The sequence below is a fragment of the Juglans microcarpa x Juglans regia genome, chromosome 3D (assembly GCF_004785595.1).
Source record: "Juglans microcarpa x Juglans regia isolate MS1-56 chromosome 3D, Jm3101_v1.0, whole genome shotgun sequence".
In the NCBI taxonomy this organism is placed as follows: domain Eukaryota; kingdom Viridiplantae; phylum Streptophyta; class Magnoliopsida; order Fagales; family Juglandaceae; genus Juglans; species Juglans microcarpa x Juglans regia.
The window spans coordinates 35,867,969-35,882,934 of NC_054598.1; the positions used below are offsets into that span (position 1 = coordinate 35,867,969).

The following is a 14,966-nucleotide window of genomic DNA, read 5'->3' on the forward strand; positions in this document are numbered from 1 at the left end:
CATAACCAAGCCTTTTATAGCAAATAACTTGTGCGCAAACACAAAGCACAACCACACAGACATATCAACAGGATATGCGAGTTCCATAATGAAATACATTTTCAGCTATACCATGAACATAAAAGCCAGTGTCATTTGTCTCACCAAAATACTACTACATAAGCCAGCCGCATACATGCGCCACGCCTATATACTTATTTTAGTTACTTATATATTGCGGTTCCAGCTTGACCTTATTGTGTTTGTTGTGGGTGGTGGTCAGAGGGTATGAGGCTTCTCCGAGTCCTCAACGTTGGTATGGCGAAACCAGGCCTTCTGTTCAAGCACAGACCCCTCACCACCATCCACGGTCGAAGAGGGGAGGCCACTCTCACTGGCTGCAGCTGAGTTTTGCTCTGCTGGGGGACCAAATACCCCGGTTTGAGGGTGTGGAGCCCAGTAGGTTTCAGACTGGGGCGGAATTACATGGTCCGGGACAATGCTCGGAGTGTGGTCCTCCTCGTTCTTGTCATAAACCGAGGCGTGTGCAGCCCTCCTGAAGTCATTACTTTAGTAATTACACACTAACTAATGATGTTTTAGTTTTGAATATGCAAATGAAACCAATTATTTGTAACAAAGAATCCAAGATTGAACAATGCAGCATGTTTGGCACATCGTACAGAATGACATAAATTATTGGATTACAAAGATAAGCTGAGAGGAGAGAAGATGTCAGGCATGAGAAGATACAACGGACATAAATACATATGGTAACTTCGGATTTCCTACGTCTTAAGTATGCTTAGCATTTAACAAAATATATTACATCCAATGATATAATGTGTTTTTAAGTAATTTTATATATCAATTAATTAATGAGAAGTCACTTTAAAATACATTGTATTAGTCGTTGTGATTTGTTTGACAAATCTAAGAAAAAAGAACATTATTTTTTAAGTTTTAAAATAATAAAACTCTTTTACTTGAAAGGGCAAAAAAGGTAAAAATCAAATTTATAATACCCATGTCCTTGTCATGCTATGGTGAAAGAGAGAGACGTGTCCCACCATGTGTTGAAACTTGAAACCTAAAACTCCATGACGGTCCCATTCCCACAAAATATCAAAGCTTTATCTTTAAAAATGCAAAAAGATTATCCATCCAACTCTAAACCAACCAGGCCAAGGGTAAAAGGGCAGAGGCACGTATCTATGTATGTATGGACATGCATTTGATGGTGTTAGGTGTCACAGGACTATCTTTTCTATTTTAAAGAAAAAAAATGATAAATTCAGATCACTTTTTATAATATTTATATAATTATATTTAAAATAATGATATTTTTATAAAATAACTTATAAAAATAACATCATTTTATAAAAATACTCTTAATTTAAAACACGTATTATAAAATATATTATAAAGTGTATTATGTATGGATCTTTTACTCTTTCAAGAAGTCAAGATTATCATTCAAACGCCCCCGTCAAAAAATTAAGCTATCAAATTTGCTAGTCACGTGACACACTGACAAGCCAAGAAGATAACGATAAGGCAACCCAACCGACCCCAACAACATTTTTGGACATTAAAATATCTGGTCTACTACATGATTTCCTAGGCTTTTGCACCATAAAACGACAAAAGGCAGGAGGCGACGCCCAAGCACGTACAAAGGACCGTTCGCGTTGTTCAATTACAAACAAACTGCAGTGTCGCAAGAACCAAGTACCATTATACAGAATTAAATATTTCATATAATCAAGTAAAATTAAAACTTTTTTGAAATACTCATCCATAAATAGAGAGGCGGCTTCAGCCCCCAAAACTTTTTTGTGATTAAATAAATTAAACAAAATGAGAGTGCAAGAGATAATTGCTGACTACATAAGTCGATTGATATTAATCTTCTCTAATGGGATAATCCAAGTTACTAGCAATATTAAAATTAAGATGCAAGACGAGCCCAAGATCTAAGGGGACAGGCATTGAACAGACAAATAATATTTTTTGCCACACTTGGGTGGAGGCTGAGTCACGACTCACACCACCCAAATCTTTAAAATATATTATTTTTAGAATAATAATATTTTTTTCTGAGCACATGAATACCCAAAACTTAAATAAATTCTAAGGAAACTATTGACTTCAACTCAACTGTTTTAACCTTAGGATCACATGCGTGAGTTAAAATATAGGAATGAATATGTCTTATGCCAACAAAAGAAAAGAAAAAGGAATAAAATAAAACAAAAGGAAAAAAGAGCTGATGTCAATTCTTGCACGACATGATCACAATCAAAATTCGGAGTAACAATATATAAAGAGTATACGAAGTTTACCAACCAAAAAAAAAAAAAAGAGGAGGAAATGGTCAAGACGTGAGTATGTGATTGTGTAAACAGAAAATAATTCAAAATTTTTGACTGGAAAATCAGGCCAAGAAGGATAGAAAATAAAAGGGAAGGAAAAATCCTTGTACCAATTAGATAGTTGATGGCTCTAGACTTTAGATTAGGGCCGTTTTGATACAATCATACAGAAACGGTTTCATCTCATCTCATTTCATTATTACAATTTTTTAAAATTTACACATAACATATAATAAATAATTTAACTTTTTTAAATTTTAAAATAATAATAATATTATAATAATATTTTATTCAACTTTTAATTTTCATTTAAAATCATCTAATCTCATCTCACTATTCAAAGATGGCCTAAAAGATACAAAACTTCAATCAAACCCTAAAAAGCATTTTTTTAAAATGATAAAAAAATAAAAAAAATCTTCTTAGCTTTGCCTCCACATGAGAATAGGTTGGGTTGTGACATGTGGGACCAAACTCTACACAATCAATTTGGAAGACAAAATTGCCATGTATGGCGATTTATAGACAAGATGATCGTATAACCATATGACAATTTAGCCAAAAGCATTGGCTAATAATAGATCATGTCACTATCATCTAGTCATCATCGTGATCGAAATTGGATCCAAATCCACCGGCAGTCCAAATTAAATTTTAACCCGAGGTGGCGGCAATTTAGGTAACATAGTAATTTATTCAACAAAATATGTTATATAGAATTAAATAAGTTGAAAATCAAGGTCTCCGAAAGATGCATAATTAACAAAGAAAATGAAAGGTCAGATTCCGTGAACTCTCTTTTTTTTTTCCCTAAATTTAGAAATAAATAAATATACTCAATGAAATAAAAATACCGAGAAGATGGCAGAGAAGGAAGAAGATGTATGAAACAGAGTATATAACGAAACAGATGAATAAATTGAATTGAACAGAAGGCGTAAGCGGAATTGATTTTCCAAGGGAAACAAAAAGTTAAAAAGGAAAAAGTGCCAAGACGCCTAAAAGTTATCCTCCACCAACCATCAGGAACAGGAATTCCAGATGTTTACAGAGATTCTAACAGTTTCCTATATTCTCATTAATTATAAAATACGGAAAAGTACAAAACAACAAGGCCTCCCTGTTTTATGATCTAATGGTTAAAGATAATCGTGAAGAACAGAGTATCAAAATAATTTCCAGAGACTGTTTTATATGCCCGCCTGATCAGCGTCTCAGATCACAATCACACACGCAACAAATTAACAAACTAATTAACTTCTATATATATATATATATATATGAACTTTCTGATAATCTTAGGAGCCACTGTGTCGGGAAATTTTCCCGGGAAAGTCAAAGCAAACCCCAGCTAAGAAATTTTCACAGAAACTATGAAGAAAAATCAAAGGAAGCGTACCCCATAATATTTTCATATAAACAAACGAAGGAAGGGAAGAATGAAAGAGCGTGGAACCTGAGAGTGAGAGCAGAAGGCAGGGAGGGATCACGGGAGTTGGAGGTCCAGATCTGGTTGACGACACGCTTGCCCAAGTTCAGAGCAACCCCTCGGCTTTTGGAATTGGCGGCCATACAATGAATGCACCTAACGAGGGAAAATACAGTAGAGAGAGCGAGAGAGTGTGTTAAGTGAGAGAGAGAGAGAGATGGGTTTGCTTTTATCTGTTAGGAAATGGCAAGGGGCATCCACCTTCCGGTGTATTTATAAAGGAAAAGGAAAGAGAGGAATGCGTTTTGGTGGGTGAGTATTGTGTTGTTAACGGTCACAACATCCTCGTTTCCTTAGTCCGCACCTAACCCGTACGTTTTTACCTTGTACCAAACGGTACCGCCCCAACACCTTTCGTCGTTTCTTTCTTTTTAGGTTCCCGTTTTATCATTTTTGTTGATAAATGATATTTGTAATTAATCATCAACGTATTTTTTTAAAAAAAATAAAAATAAGTAAATATAGAATTTATATAAAATAATTAGTTTTTTAAAAATGATTTTTTTTTTTCCAAAAAAAAAAAAAGGTGTGTAAGGTTTGAGATAGCATTACTTTTTATCTTCACAGAATATGCTCTATCTTTTATTCTTAGATTCCGTCTGTCACCTAAGCATCCCCGTTAACTTGCAACAATTTCCAGTTTTACTTTTCTTTTATTATTTTTCATTTTTAATGTGGCATGCATTAATCTCATTGACATTAAATAAATAAATTTGTGAAAAGATTTTGCAGAATATGTTTCACAAGCTTGACAAGAAAGAAATGGTGGAGTTCTCATTGACCCTTTGGAATTTATGGTGTAGTGAACTGGTCTTTAAAAACATATTAGTTCAACCAAAGCAATTGATAAACATAGTTAATCAAATGAAGACTGATTTAGCTATTGCAAACTCCAGATACCCTCTAATAGCAGAAGCAATGACTGCTCTTAAAGCAGTCATTTTTTGCCTTAAACTGAGTATGTCGAATGTTGTAATGAAAGATGACACGCAGTTGGTAGTCAAGACAATTCAACAGAAGCATCAACAGAATAACTACTTTAGAATGATTATCTTAGACATTAAAATGTTAATGTCTCAGTTCAATTCATGTTACTTTAGGCATGTACACAGAGAGGTCAATTTAGTTGCTCATAAGTTAGGAAAAAATGTTTTATTAGTAACTGAATGTGTAGTTGAATTGGAGGAGTCTTCAAACTGTATTTAGTATTTACCCTGTGCTTTAGCACGATTTATTAATGAACTAGTGAAGTTTCAAAAAAAAAAAATCAATAAATGGGTTTGTAAGAACTGAAAATTCCCAATTCTCAATTTTCATTAAGCAATATTCTTATCAAGTTTAGGCATCTCATTTGAAAGCTACGATATTGGATTTTTACCATTTCAATTATTTTATTTCTATATTGTTAGAGCAGAAAAATGATTTTTATTAGTACTTTTTGAAAATGATCTCTTCATTGTTTCGTTAGATAATCGAAAAATAAATATAAAATAATAATTGATTTTGTTAAACATTTGATACATGCAAAGAGATTGGGATTAAAGAATTTATTAAAATATTTTAATAAATGTGCAAAAAATAATTGATCTATAAAAGAACTTATAAACTATTATTATATGAACTGACGTTGTTAACGTTATGTTTAGCACGCTTTTGGGCCAAGTTCCGATAACTCAGATTTTAAAAAACGAGTTATGCGCAAGGTAGAAAAGAGTATGACTTTGAGAGGGCGGCATCAGAATCAGATAAGCTGTGATATCAAAATTAGTAAATATTCTTGGAATGTAATAAATAAGTAAGAAAGTCTAGGAATCAGAGAGATATTCTCGTATCTGAGATTTACTATTTATACTACAGGTATGAGAAGCAGATAGTGCATGCTACCATGACGTCCATGTTCCCCATATTGTTCCTTGTGTCAAAGTTTTTAAGTATGTCATGGCTCTGTGACGGCGTTGTTAATGTAGCGTATTTATGTCTTCTATGTTAGTAGATCAACGGTTTCTCGTGTATCACGCCTGTTCTATGTTACAGGGCAGGGGCACCCCTCCCCCGCATGGGCGGGGGCGGGGTACCCTGTCCGTTCAACGGGGGGCGGGGTGGCACCCCAATCCGTCCGCCCCCCTAATGGGCCTTCGGCCCAGTACATTTTTCTGGACCCTTTTTGGGCCCATAATTTAACTAAAAAAATTAAATATATGTAAAAATTGAAAAAATATATAGTATATACATATATATATATATAGATAGAACTATATACTAAATTTCAACTATTAACTACTAAGTTATTACAAATTACAATTTACAATTATACAAATTAAGACTCTAAGAGAACTAATAAACTTAAGCTATTACAAACTCCTCTAAAAATATTAAATATTACAAATTGTAGCAACATTACACTTAATTGAAAATTAACAATTATAACTCATAACTTGAAAATTTGATCAATTTGGGATGGCGGTGTAGCGCTGTGTAGGGGTGAATTCACTGAGTGGTGAGTTGTGTCGACTGTTATAAGATTGAAAATCAAGATCATAAAACGTTAATTAGTTATAAAACCTTAAAAACTGAAATATTAATAAGTTTAAAATAAAACAAATTAGAATTATAAAGTTATAAAATGAAACAAAAATTAAAAAAATTAAAATATTAAATATTAAAAGTACATTTTGAGATGAGATTGGGATTGGGCATTGGCAATTGGAATTTGAGATGAAGTCATGAAAATGAGGCAGATGAGCATAGATCGGTTATTAGGATTGGGCATATGTATAATTGTATATTGAAAATATGAAAGCTAAAATTAAAACAAGCAAAATAATTAGATACTAAAATATGATATAAAATTATAAATAAAAAAAACAAATAAAGGACAATTTGTGCAAACCATGGCAATGGTAGGTCCAATACAAAGTTATACTGTATCGGAGGTAACCGTAGCCAATCCGAAACCCTAAATTAGGGTATTTACAAAAAATTGAAAAAAAAAAACAATCACAGATTCACAAGTCCATGACAAATTCACACAAGAACCACATGCACAATCAAGTCTCCACAGCACACAATTCACAAAATTCCATTCTCCATCTCCGATTACACTCCATCATTCCCCCAATCTCCATTTCATAAAATAAATTACAAAATAAATTGTAAGAGATGTCAAGATGGGTTTCTTATGGACTTACCTTCGGGCCTTGGCGACGGAGATGAACTGTGACTGACAGAAGGCAGCGGCGACGGCAAGCAATGGACCACAAAGAGTGCGGTGAGTGAGCGACGGTCACGGAGCTGCGAGACGGAGAGAGAGAGAGAGAGAGAGAGAGAGAGAGAGAGAGAGAGAGATCGCAGGTTGAGGGGGGGATTCTAAATAAAAAGGAAATGACGTCGTTTCACTATCCTGGGTTATTTTTATATATATATATATATATATATATATATATATATAAGGAAACGGGACGGGGCTGGGGTTGCCCCTATCTCGTTCCTGTCCCTGCCCCCGCCATGGGGGTCAGATGCCGGCGAGGCCACCCTCCCCCCCCATTTGACGGACAGGAGGTTCCACCCCGTTGATCGGGGGCCGAGCGGTAGCGAGGCGGGGCGGGGCAGCGAGGCCGGGGCCCCGCTGCCTACCCCTAGTGTCAGGTACAAAAGAGCCTTCTGATGAGCTCGGTAAATGGCTTTCAGTTCTGGGCCATGCTTAATTGGGCTTCTTGGGCCATGAAGGGAAAATCCCCTTACATATGTAATTTAATATAATAATTAAGGGTGTAACAAAAAACTGGTGAATTGGTAAACCGAATTGGACTGGACCGAACTGGTGGGTTTGGTCCAGTACCTAGTTTACTGGTGGGTTTGATTCGGTACCTAGTTTGGTTAGGTCCGGTACCAGTTTTATTTTTTTTAAAACCAGTCAAAATGGGTCCGGCTCTAATTTTTCTTTTTCTATTTCTAAGACCGGACTGGTTCATATAGATTATAATTTTTTTTATTGTATATAATTTTATATATAATATATAATTTATATATAAAATAATTTTGTAAAACCGGTGCATATCAATTCGGTCCCAACTTTTATTCAAAACCGAACCGATTACACCCATAATAATAATTCAATTTATAAGCAGATAGATTTAATATTCATGTTAAATGTTGTCAATATCGCATAAATGGTATTAAGAGTAGAAACACATTAAAAAAAAAAAAGAGTAGAAACACACGAAAATTTTGTATGCACAAATACACTCGTAATAGTAAAATATTGTTCATGAATAATTTACTGTTCATAAATTTATTTGTGGATACAAAATGTAGTGATTTTATTGAGGACTTGTTTGGAAATACAAATAATGTAATCTTTTATCAAAATTTCTCAAAATTTCATTTTCGAATAATAAATATCACTTAAATAGAGTCCCTTTTCAATTTCAAATTTTGAATTTTTTTATCTAATTATTACATCTTTTTTAAACTTTCAAACAAAACATAAAAATTAAAACTTTTTAAATTCTAAAGCAAAAATAATATAAAAAATCGGATTATAATAATATTTTAATTTTATAATATTTTTATCAAATTTTTTATCTCTTATTTTTTAAAATCCAATAAAACATCTTAAAAAACTATTTCAATACTATTTATAAAATTTTTTCATAACCTCTTATTGCCCAAACAATCCTAAATGATAAGTATGATATAAGTTTATCTATTTTTAAATAATTGTATAAAATTTCACATGAATATTCTAAATTGGACGTTGCTACGTCCACCGATCCTTTCTGTCGAGACTTTTTTACCGACAGTGCGTTTTGTACTTTTTTTTTAAAATTATTTTTAAAATTTCTTTAAATGTTCTTTTTAAAAAAATTAAAAATATGTTAAAAAATAATTCCCTAATCGTTAAATTAAAAAAATATATATAAGTAGATAGAAAATCTCGGTACAGTGACGTTATCATTTTCGTTCTAAATTAGTAGGAACAGTTTGCCGGTGGAAAGTCAATAACGGCGTTACCTTTTGTTCACGCGTTAGATACACCATACACGTAACGAATATATCCTGCGACTCTCCTTCGAAAGGACCTCAGCGGTTCAATCAACAAACAAAAATCATAAAAACAAAATTAAAATAATCTTTGAAAGGACTGATGAGCTAATAACCATTATATGTCCTTTCACGTCTGATTTCTGGCCATCGTCGTTTCTATAAAATAATTTTAAAAAACCTTATTAATTAGGTAAGAGTAATCCCAACGATATAAGTTATAAATAGATAAATTTTATATAAATTTTTTATAAAATAATAGATTCTACTTGTAAATAATAGTTTTTTTTATATTTTTTTAAAGTGGAGTTTACTTTTTTATAAAAACTTATATCGAACTTGTCTATTTAAAATTTATACAAATCATTCCTCATTAGGTAAAAGAAATAATCAGAAATGAATGAATTCTAAGAGCTTTCATAATCAGAAATGGATGAATTTTAAAAGCTAAAGCTCGTTATAAACTATTTTTAAAAAAGAAAATTCTATACACTATACTAATATTTTATTTTCATTTTATTAAGTATGATGTGATATATTTATTATTATTAAATGATCATTTATTACATACTTCTTTATCATTTAATGGTGACGAATGTGCCACATATCACTAAGTATGATCAAAATAGAATGAGAGTGTGGTATATAACATTACTCTTTAAAAAATTCTTCTAATCATCTTTATATCATATTATTTTAATTTTTTTTTCAAGTAAATTTGTGACGTAGAGATGATGAATAAAATAATTCTTTTAATTTAATATGAATAAAAAAATTTAAAAAATTAAGTCTAATATACGATATAGACAACTGTATAGAAGGACTTCATTTGAATTCGAATATGAGTTGAGATGGATTGTGAATAGTAGTGTGATGAGTTGTGAATAGTAGTGAGATTTGTGAGTTAAAAGTTGATGAATAGTAATGAATAGTAATGAGATGAGTTGAGATGAATTGAGATGTGTTGCGAATACAAATTTCTCTAATTAAATAGAACTGTTCCCTATGTTTAGAAGCTTAACTTTAAAACATATTTCTATCGATTTAAAAACTATTTTAAGAAAAAATGATCATTTTTATAAATTTATAAAAAAAAGTAATTTTATAAAATAATCCTGGTCAGTTCTTACATTGATCAGGATCTATATCATTCTTGGTTTGTTTTATCATTATTGTTATCAATAATAACAATAATTCATATATTCAATGCATTAATTCAAAACTGCGGCAAAATTCTATCTGCATACCAACTATTACCAAGAGATCGAAAAGGATGCAACACCTCGTTGACAACAAAAACTGGACACAAAGATAAAGTCTCTTTTTTTTTTTTTTTTTTTTTTTTTTTTTAAGCAAAGATAAAGTCTGTTTGGTAGCAAAAAAAATAATTTTATAAAAACAAATTTATAAATTTAAATAATTTTATATAATGCATTAAATTTATTTTATAATATAAATAATTTTATTATCTAATATATAACATTAAGTTATATTAATTTATAAATATATTTTCATAAAATCTGAATAAAATATTTTTCACATGACAATCAGATTTTTTTCTTTGTACCTCAGAAGATCACTCAGTAAGGTAGACAATACTTTTATAAAAAGCAAAAAACAATTTTTTTGCTAAGTTTGACTAAAAATAAATATGGAAAAGGAAAACTATAATTTGTTTATAAAATTAAACATAATTCCAATATAAAAACTTATCGGGTGGCTTAATTATTGAGTGCTCGCATCACATGATCGGACCTCTCCATATACAGAACGGCTAAGTTGGTGTAAAAAATAAGTAGAAAGCTACGCTTTCTCGTCCAGGTCTTTCTCAATTGTCACCTTGAAATGTATCGATCGCAGTAGTGCATGCATAGTCTGTCATGTCAAACGTACGTAGATTTGTCATTTGAAGCTGTAGAATATGAGTAATGATATACTCATAATATTTTTTATAATGTAATATATAATAATATGTTAAATAATAAATATTTTTATAAAAATAACATAACTTTATAAAAATACTTTTCATTGTTATATAATATATTATATAAAATATTATGGATAAATCATTTTTCGTAAAATATTTCCATCTGCTCGAGCGAGCTCGGTATGCTCCGGGTCGGATTTAAAAAGTTTTATCAACTTCTTCCATCTTATTTTATTTAATTATTATATATATTTTTTTTAAAAAAAATAGACACATGGAATTAATAGAATAATTAAGGTTCATTCGGGCAAAAAGGCGAAGCAGATCCACGGTCGAGCTAGCTAGGGATCAGTGTGTGGGCAACTGGTTCCAACTGAATCATCATCGTATAATCTTTTTATCTTTACTTCTCTTCCGTTCATTCTTTCCTCCGTCGGACTGATCTATCTCTTTTAGGCAAATAAAAATAAAAATAAAAATAAATAAATTTTGAATTTTTTATCATATTTTGGAGGACTATTATTTTTTATTTTTTTGAAAACCTCATTCATACATAACTTGCACTGTTACATAGACATTAACAGAGATGAGCATTTGAAAATAGCTTTCATTCTTTTTCTTCTGTTGTACTGTATTAATCACTATCTTGGAATTTCCTTCTAAGAGCATTGGTAATGGCATCTAAAATTTGGCTAGAATCTTACATTTTGGCTATAATATTAATTTTTGACTATTTGAGTCCACATTAGACTAGCCATCTTAAAATTAAAATAATAATATTATATTATATATTTTAATAATATTTAATAAATTTCTTTTTTAATATTTTGCAAATACACTTTATATATTTTAATAATATTTGATAAAAAAAATTATATAACAATTCTTAAAACCAACAAACTAATTTTTACCAACCCTTCTTCTTTTGCCAACAAGTAGTCATTAACTTTAATTTGTAGTACGACAAGTCACTCGAATGCACATTAACTTTACGCACCCATATTGCTACATACATTCATAGCATTGTGAGATTCACAAACCAACTACTCCGTATTAACCAAAAAAATAAAAAATAAAAAACTAAAAAAAACTATGATAGAAAATAAGTATATTTTGCTATTTATATTTTTATATTGTGTATTAAGCTGATAATGATTGAAAATAAATATACCCTCAGTTGGAAACCTCATCATAAAAGAAAAGTAATTTGGCAAGAAAAATTACCAGAAAGGGCGAGAAAGGGAGGGAAATTGAGGAAAGAGCTCAAAACTAAAAAGTATGGCTATAGCTAGTTCAATGTAGAAATTTTGTGACCAAAAAAGGTAAAATTTGCACTTGGCGTTGGCAATGCTCTAATATTGCCTTTTTCATTCTCAATTCAAGGCCAAAATTAATTGCATTAACCTCTGATGGGCCAATTAAGAATAATACTAACCAATCTGGTCCTAAAAACTTAATGGGGCTTTTTAAAGATTGTTGGATTGAAACGAGGAGCCTCGGTCTCATATCATATTCAAACACCCGACCGAGGGAGCAACTCCAACGGGCCGCTACTCGGATATTACAACATAAAATAATATTTTAAGATTAAACTTGTATTTAAGTTTTTTTTAGTACGAATGCCTTAAAATAATAAATTTACCGTCAACATCGATTGTACGGTGTATGGATTCCGCACGATACAGAATCGTACTGAACCAGCCATTCTGTCAGGCCTCTAAAATTCACGCGGAGAGCGTGGTATCCGAGACTAAAGTAAGATCACCGACGCCGGTCAAATTCTACTGCGGCAGGTACGAGACTGGCACACTTCTTCGAGATAATACTCCCCTCTACCATGGCCGAAAAGAAACTGGTAATCCACCAATCTTATTATTATTATTATTTTTATTTGATTTTTTTTTTTTATTTTTTAATTGTAGTTAATTAAAATAATGAATATTAATAAAATTATATATTTTTTTAACCTCTCGAAAGAGGGGTTGATGACAGCTGTTACATCTTTAGAAGGAGATGATAGTCTGCAGATGAGTTTGGACCGAGATAGATTACAACCTGGTTTTATTAATGAAGTGGAATTTCCGAAGGAGGGGTTGATGACAGTTGGTGCAACGTGTGACAATCTAGATGATGCTGTGAATTTTGATGAGGCCAACGGTGCTAATCTAAAACACTGTAGAATTGTTGCTCTCCTTGTCCAGAAAGGTTGTAATCAGATTTTCAAAGGGGTAGAAGGCATGAAAGATTATCTTGAAGGCCAAGTCTATTCGGACTCTCAGTCGGAAGAGGTCTTGGAGCATATTGCTAAAGAAAATCCAATTGTTTCAGATTCGGATATTCTCTCGGCAAAGAAGTGGAATGGGAAATGAATTAAAATAAGAGGATCTTCCAGGATTGTAAGCAAGCCCTCCCGTCTTAATCTATGAAGACATCTTATATTTTTTAGAATGCTCGGGGTGTTGGAACTTCAAGGAAGTGTCTTAAGAAATTGGTTTCCAAGTTTCATCCTAAACTTCTTGTTATTGCGAAGCCAATGGTAAGTAACTCTCATTTAGATATGTGGCGTGATAGATTGTGTTTTGATTGTTGTTATTCTACTGTTGATGGCGGAGGCAAGATATGGATGTTTTGGTCTTAGGAATTAGATCTTGTTGTTGATTGTATGGGGGATCAATTTTTGACAGCTTGGATTAAAGATTAGTTAAAAGTGTTCATTTTTTCTTTTGTCTATGCCAAATGTTCCTACTTGGAACATAAAAGGCTTTGGGATTATTTGAGGGATGCTAATATTCACAATTTGCCTTGGATGGTAATAGGTAATTTCAATATTATTAGGAATGAGTCGGAGTGTAGAGGGGGTAGGCTGAGATTGGCCTTGGCTATGGAAGAATTTAATGAGTGGGTGGGTTATTGAGGTTTGCTTGACATGCCTTTTAGTGGGAATTATCTGTCTTGGTGTAATGGTCATTCTGGTAGATCGCGTCACTAGGCGCGCCTTGACTGTTGCTTTTTCAATACGGCGGCCCTGGATGTCTTTCCTGAAGCCCATGTGGAGTACTTGGCACGTACTTCTTTTGATCATGCACTGATGAAGGTTTCACTAGAGACTTAATTTGTTCCCTATGGCTTTCCTTCTTTTAAATTTCAACAGATGTGGGTCTCTCATCCTCTATTTTTTTATTGTGTTTCGGGCTATTGAAATGGTGAAGATGTTGGTGGTTCACGATTGTATAGGCTTGTGACTAAACTTAAAAGATTAAAGATTGTGCTAAGATCTTGGAATAAGCACATTTTTGGTAGGATGAATACACACAGTGCCGTTCTTGAGGACCGTATTAAGGGCTTGGAGACCAATTTGCAATCTTTTTTTTTTTCTCAGAAGACGTTGAGGATGATTTAATTGCCTCCCAGATGGAGCTCTCTGTTTGGTTGGATAGGGAAGAAAAACGCTTATCTCAACAAGCTAAACTAGGCTGGATTCAGTAGGGTGAAGCTAACTCAGTGTTCTTACGGGCTGTCAGTCGTCGTAAGCATAAAGAGGTGAAAGAGATGAAGTTTGAGGATGGCACTATTCTATCCTCTCCTGAGCAGATACATGATGGGGCTATATCTTATTTTTCTCAGTTCTTGGAGGCTGGCAATCGTCATGATGAGCCGTTGTTGGAGGATTTGGTCCAACCGGTTATTTCGCTGGCTGATAATAATTCCATATCCCGTGTTCCTTTAGCTCAAGAAGTATATGATGCACTATGTTCTATTCTGGAAAATAGCAGCCCGGGTCCTGATGGATTTGGATCGAGTTTCTATCGTTCTTGTTGGCATATAGTGGGTATTGATGTTGTTAAGGCTGTGGCGGAGTTTTTTCAAGGTATGGCTCTTCCTCAGTTTTTTTAATGCTATTTTTTTTTTATTTTAATTCCAAAGGTGGACAATCCAACGAGCTTTGATAAGTTTAAGCCGATTAATCCTTGCATAGTGTTCTATAAGATTTGCTCCAAAATTATGGTTAACCGTCTCTCCCCTTTACTTGCTAAAATTATTTCTCCGGAACAAGGGATCTTTCTTTCGGGTCGCAGCATCTTTGAAAATATTAATGTCACTCAAGAGATGATTCACTCTATCAATAAACCATCGCATGGTGGTAATGTCGCTC

The 14,966-nt window shown here is 32.6% G+C and overlaps 2 protein-coding genes across 3 annotated transcripts in view; one reads left to right on the plus strand and one right to left on the minus strand.

Moving 5' to 3' along the window:
- LOC121254958 (late embryogenesis abundant protein At5g17165-like) overlaps positions 1-14,966 on the minus strand; it is a 25,425-nt gene continuing 10,459 nt past the window's right edge. Inside the window, exons 2-3 of one of the 2 annotated variants that reach the window (XM_041155207.1) lie at positions 3,811-4,001; positions 1-535 (exon numbers count right to left, since the gene is read on the minus strand). In XM_041155207.1, the coding sequence (XP_041011141.1) occupies positions 259-535; positions 3,811-3,926 (393 nt within the window). In that variant the 5' untranslated portion in view covers positions 3,927-4,001 and the 3' untranslated portion in view covers positions 1-258. Of the gene's footprint in view, positions 536-3,810; positions 4,095-14,966 lie in introns of those variants that run through there. The other variant, XM_041155206.1, reaches the window with a different exon arrangement.
- Positions 7,148-14,966, plus strand: part of LOC121254957 — a 24,537-nt gene continuing 16,718 nt past the window's right edge. The window contains exon 1 of the mRNA XM_041155205.1: positions 7,148-7,165. The gene's annotated coding sequence lies outside the window, so the exon portion shown is untranslated. The remainder of the gene's footprint in view (positions 7,166-14,966) is intronic.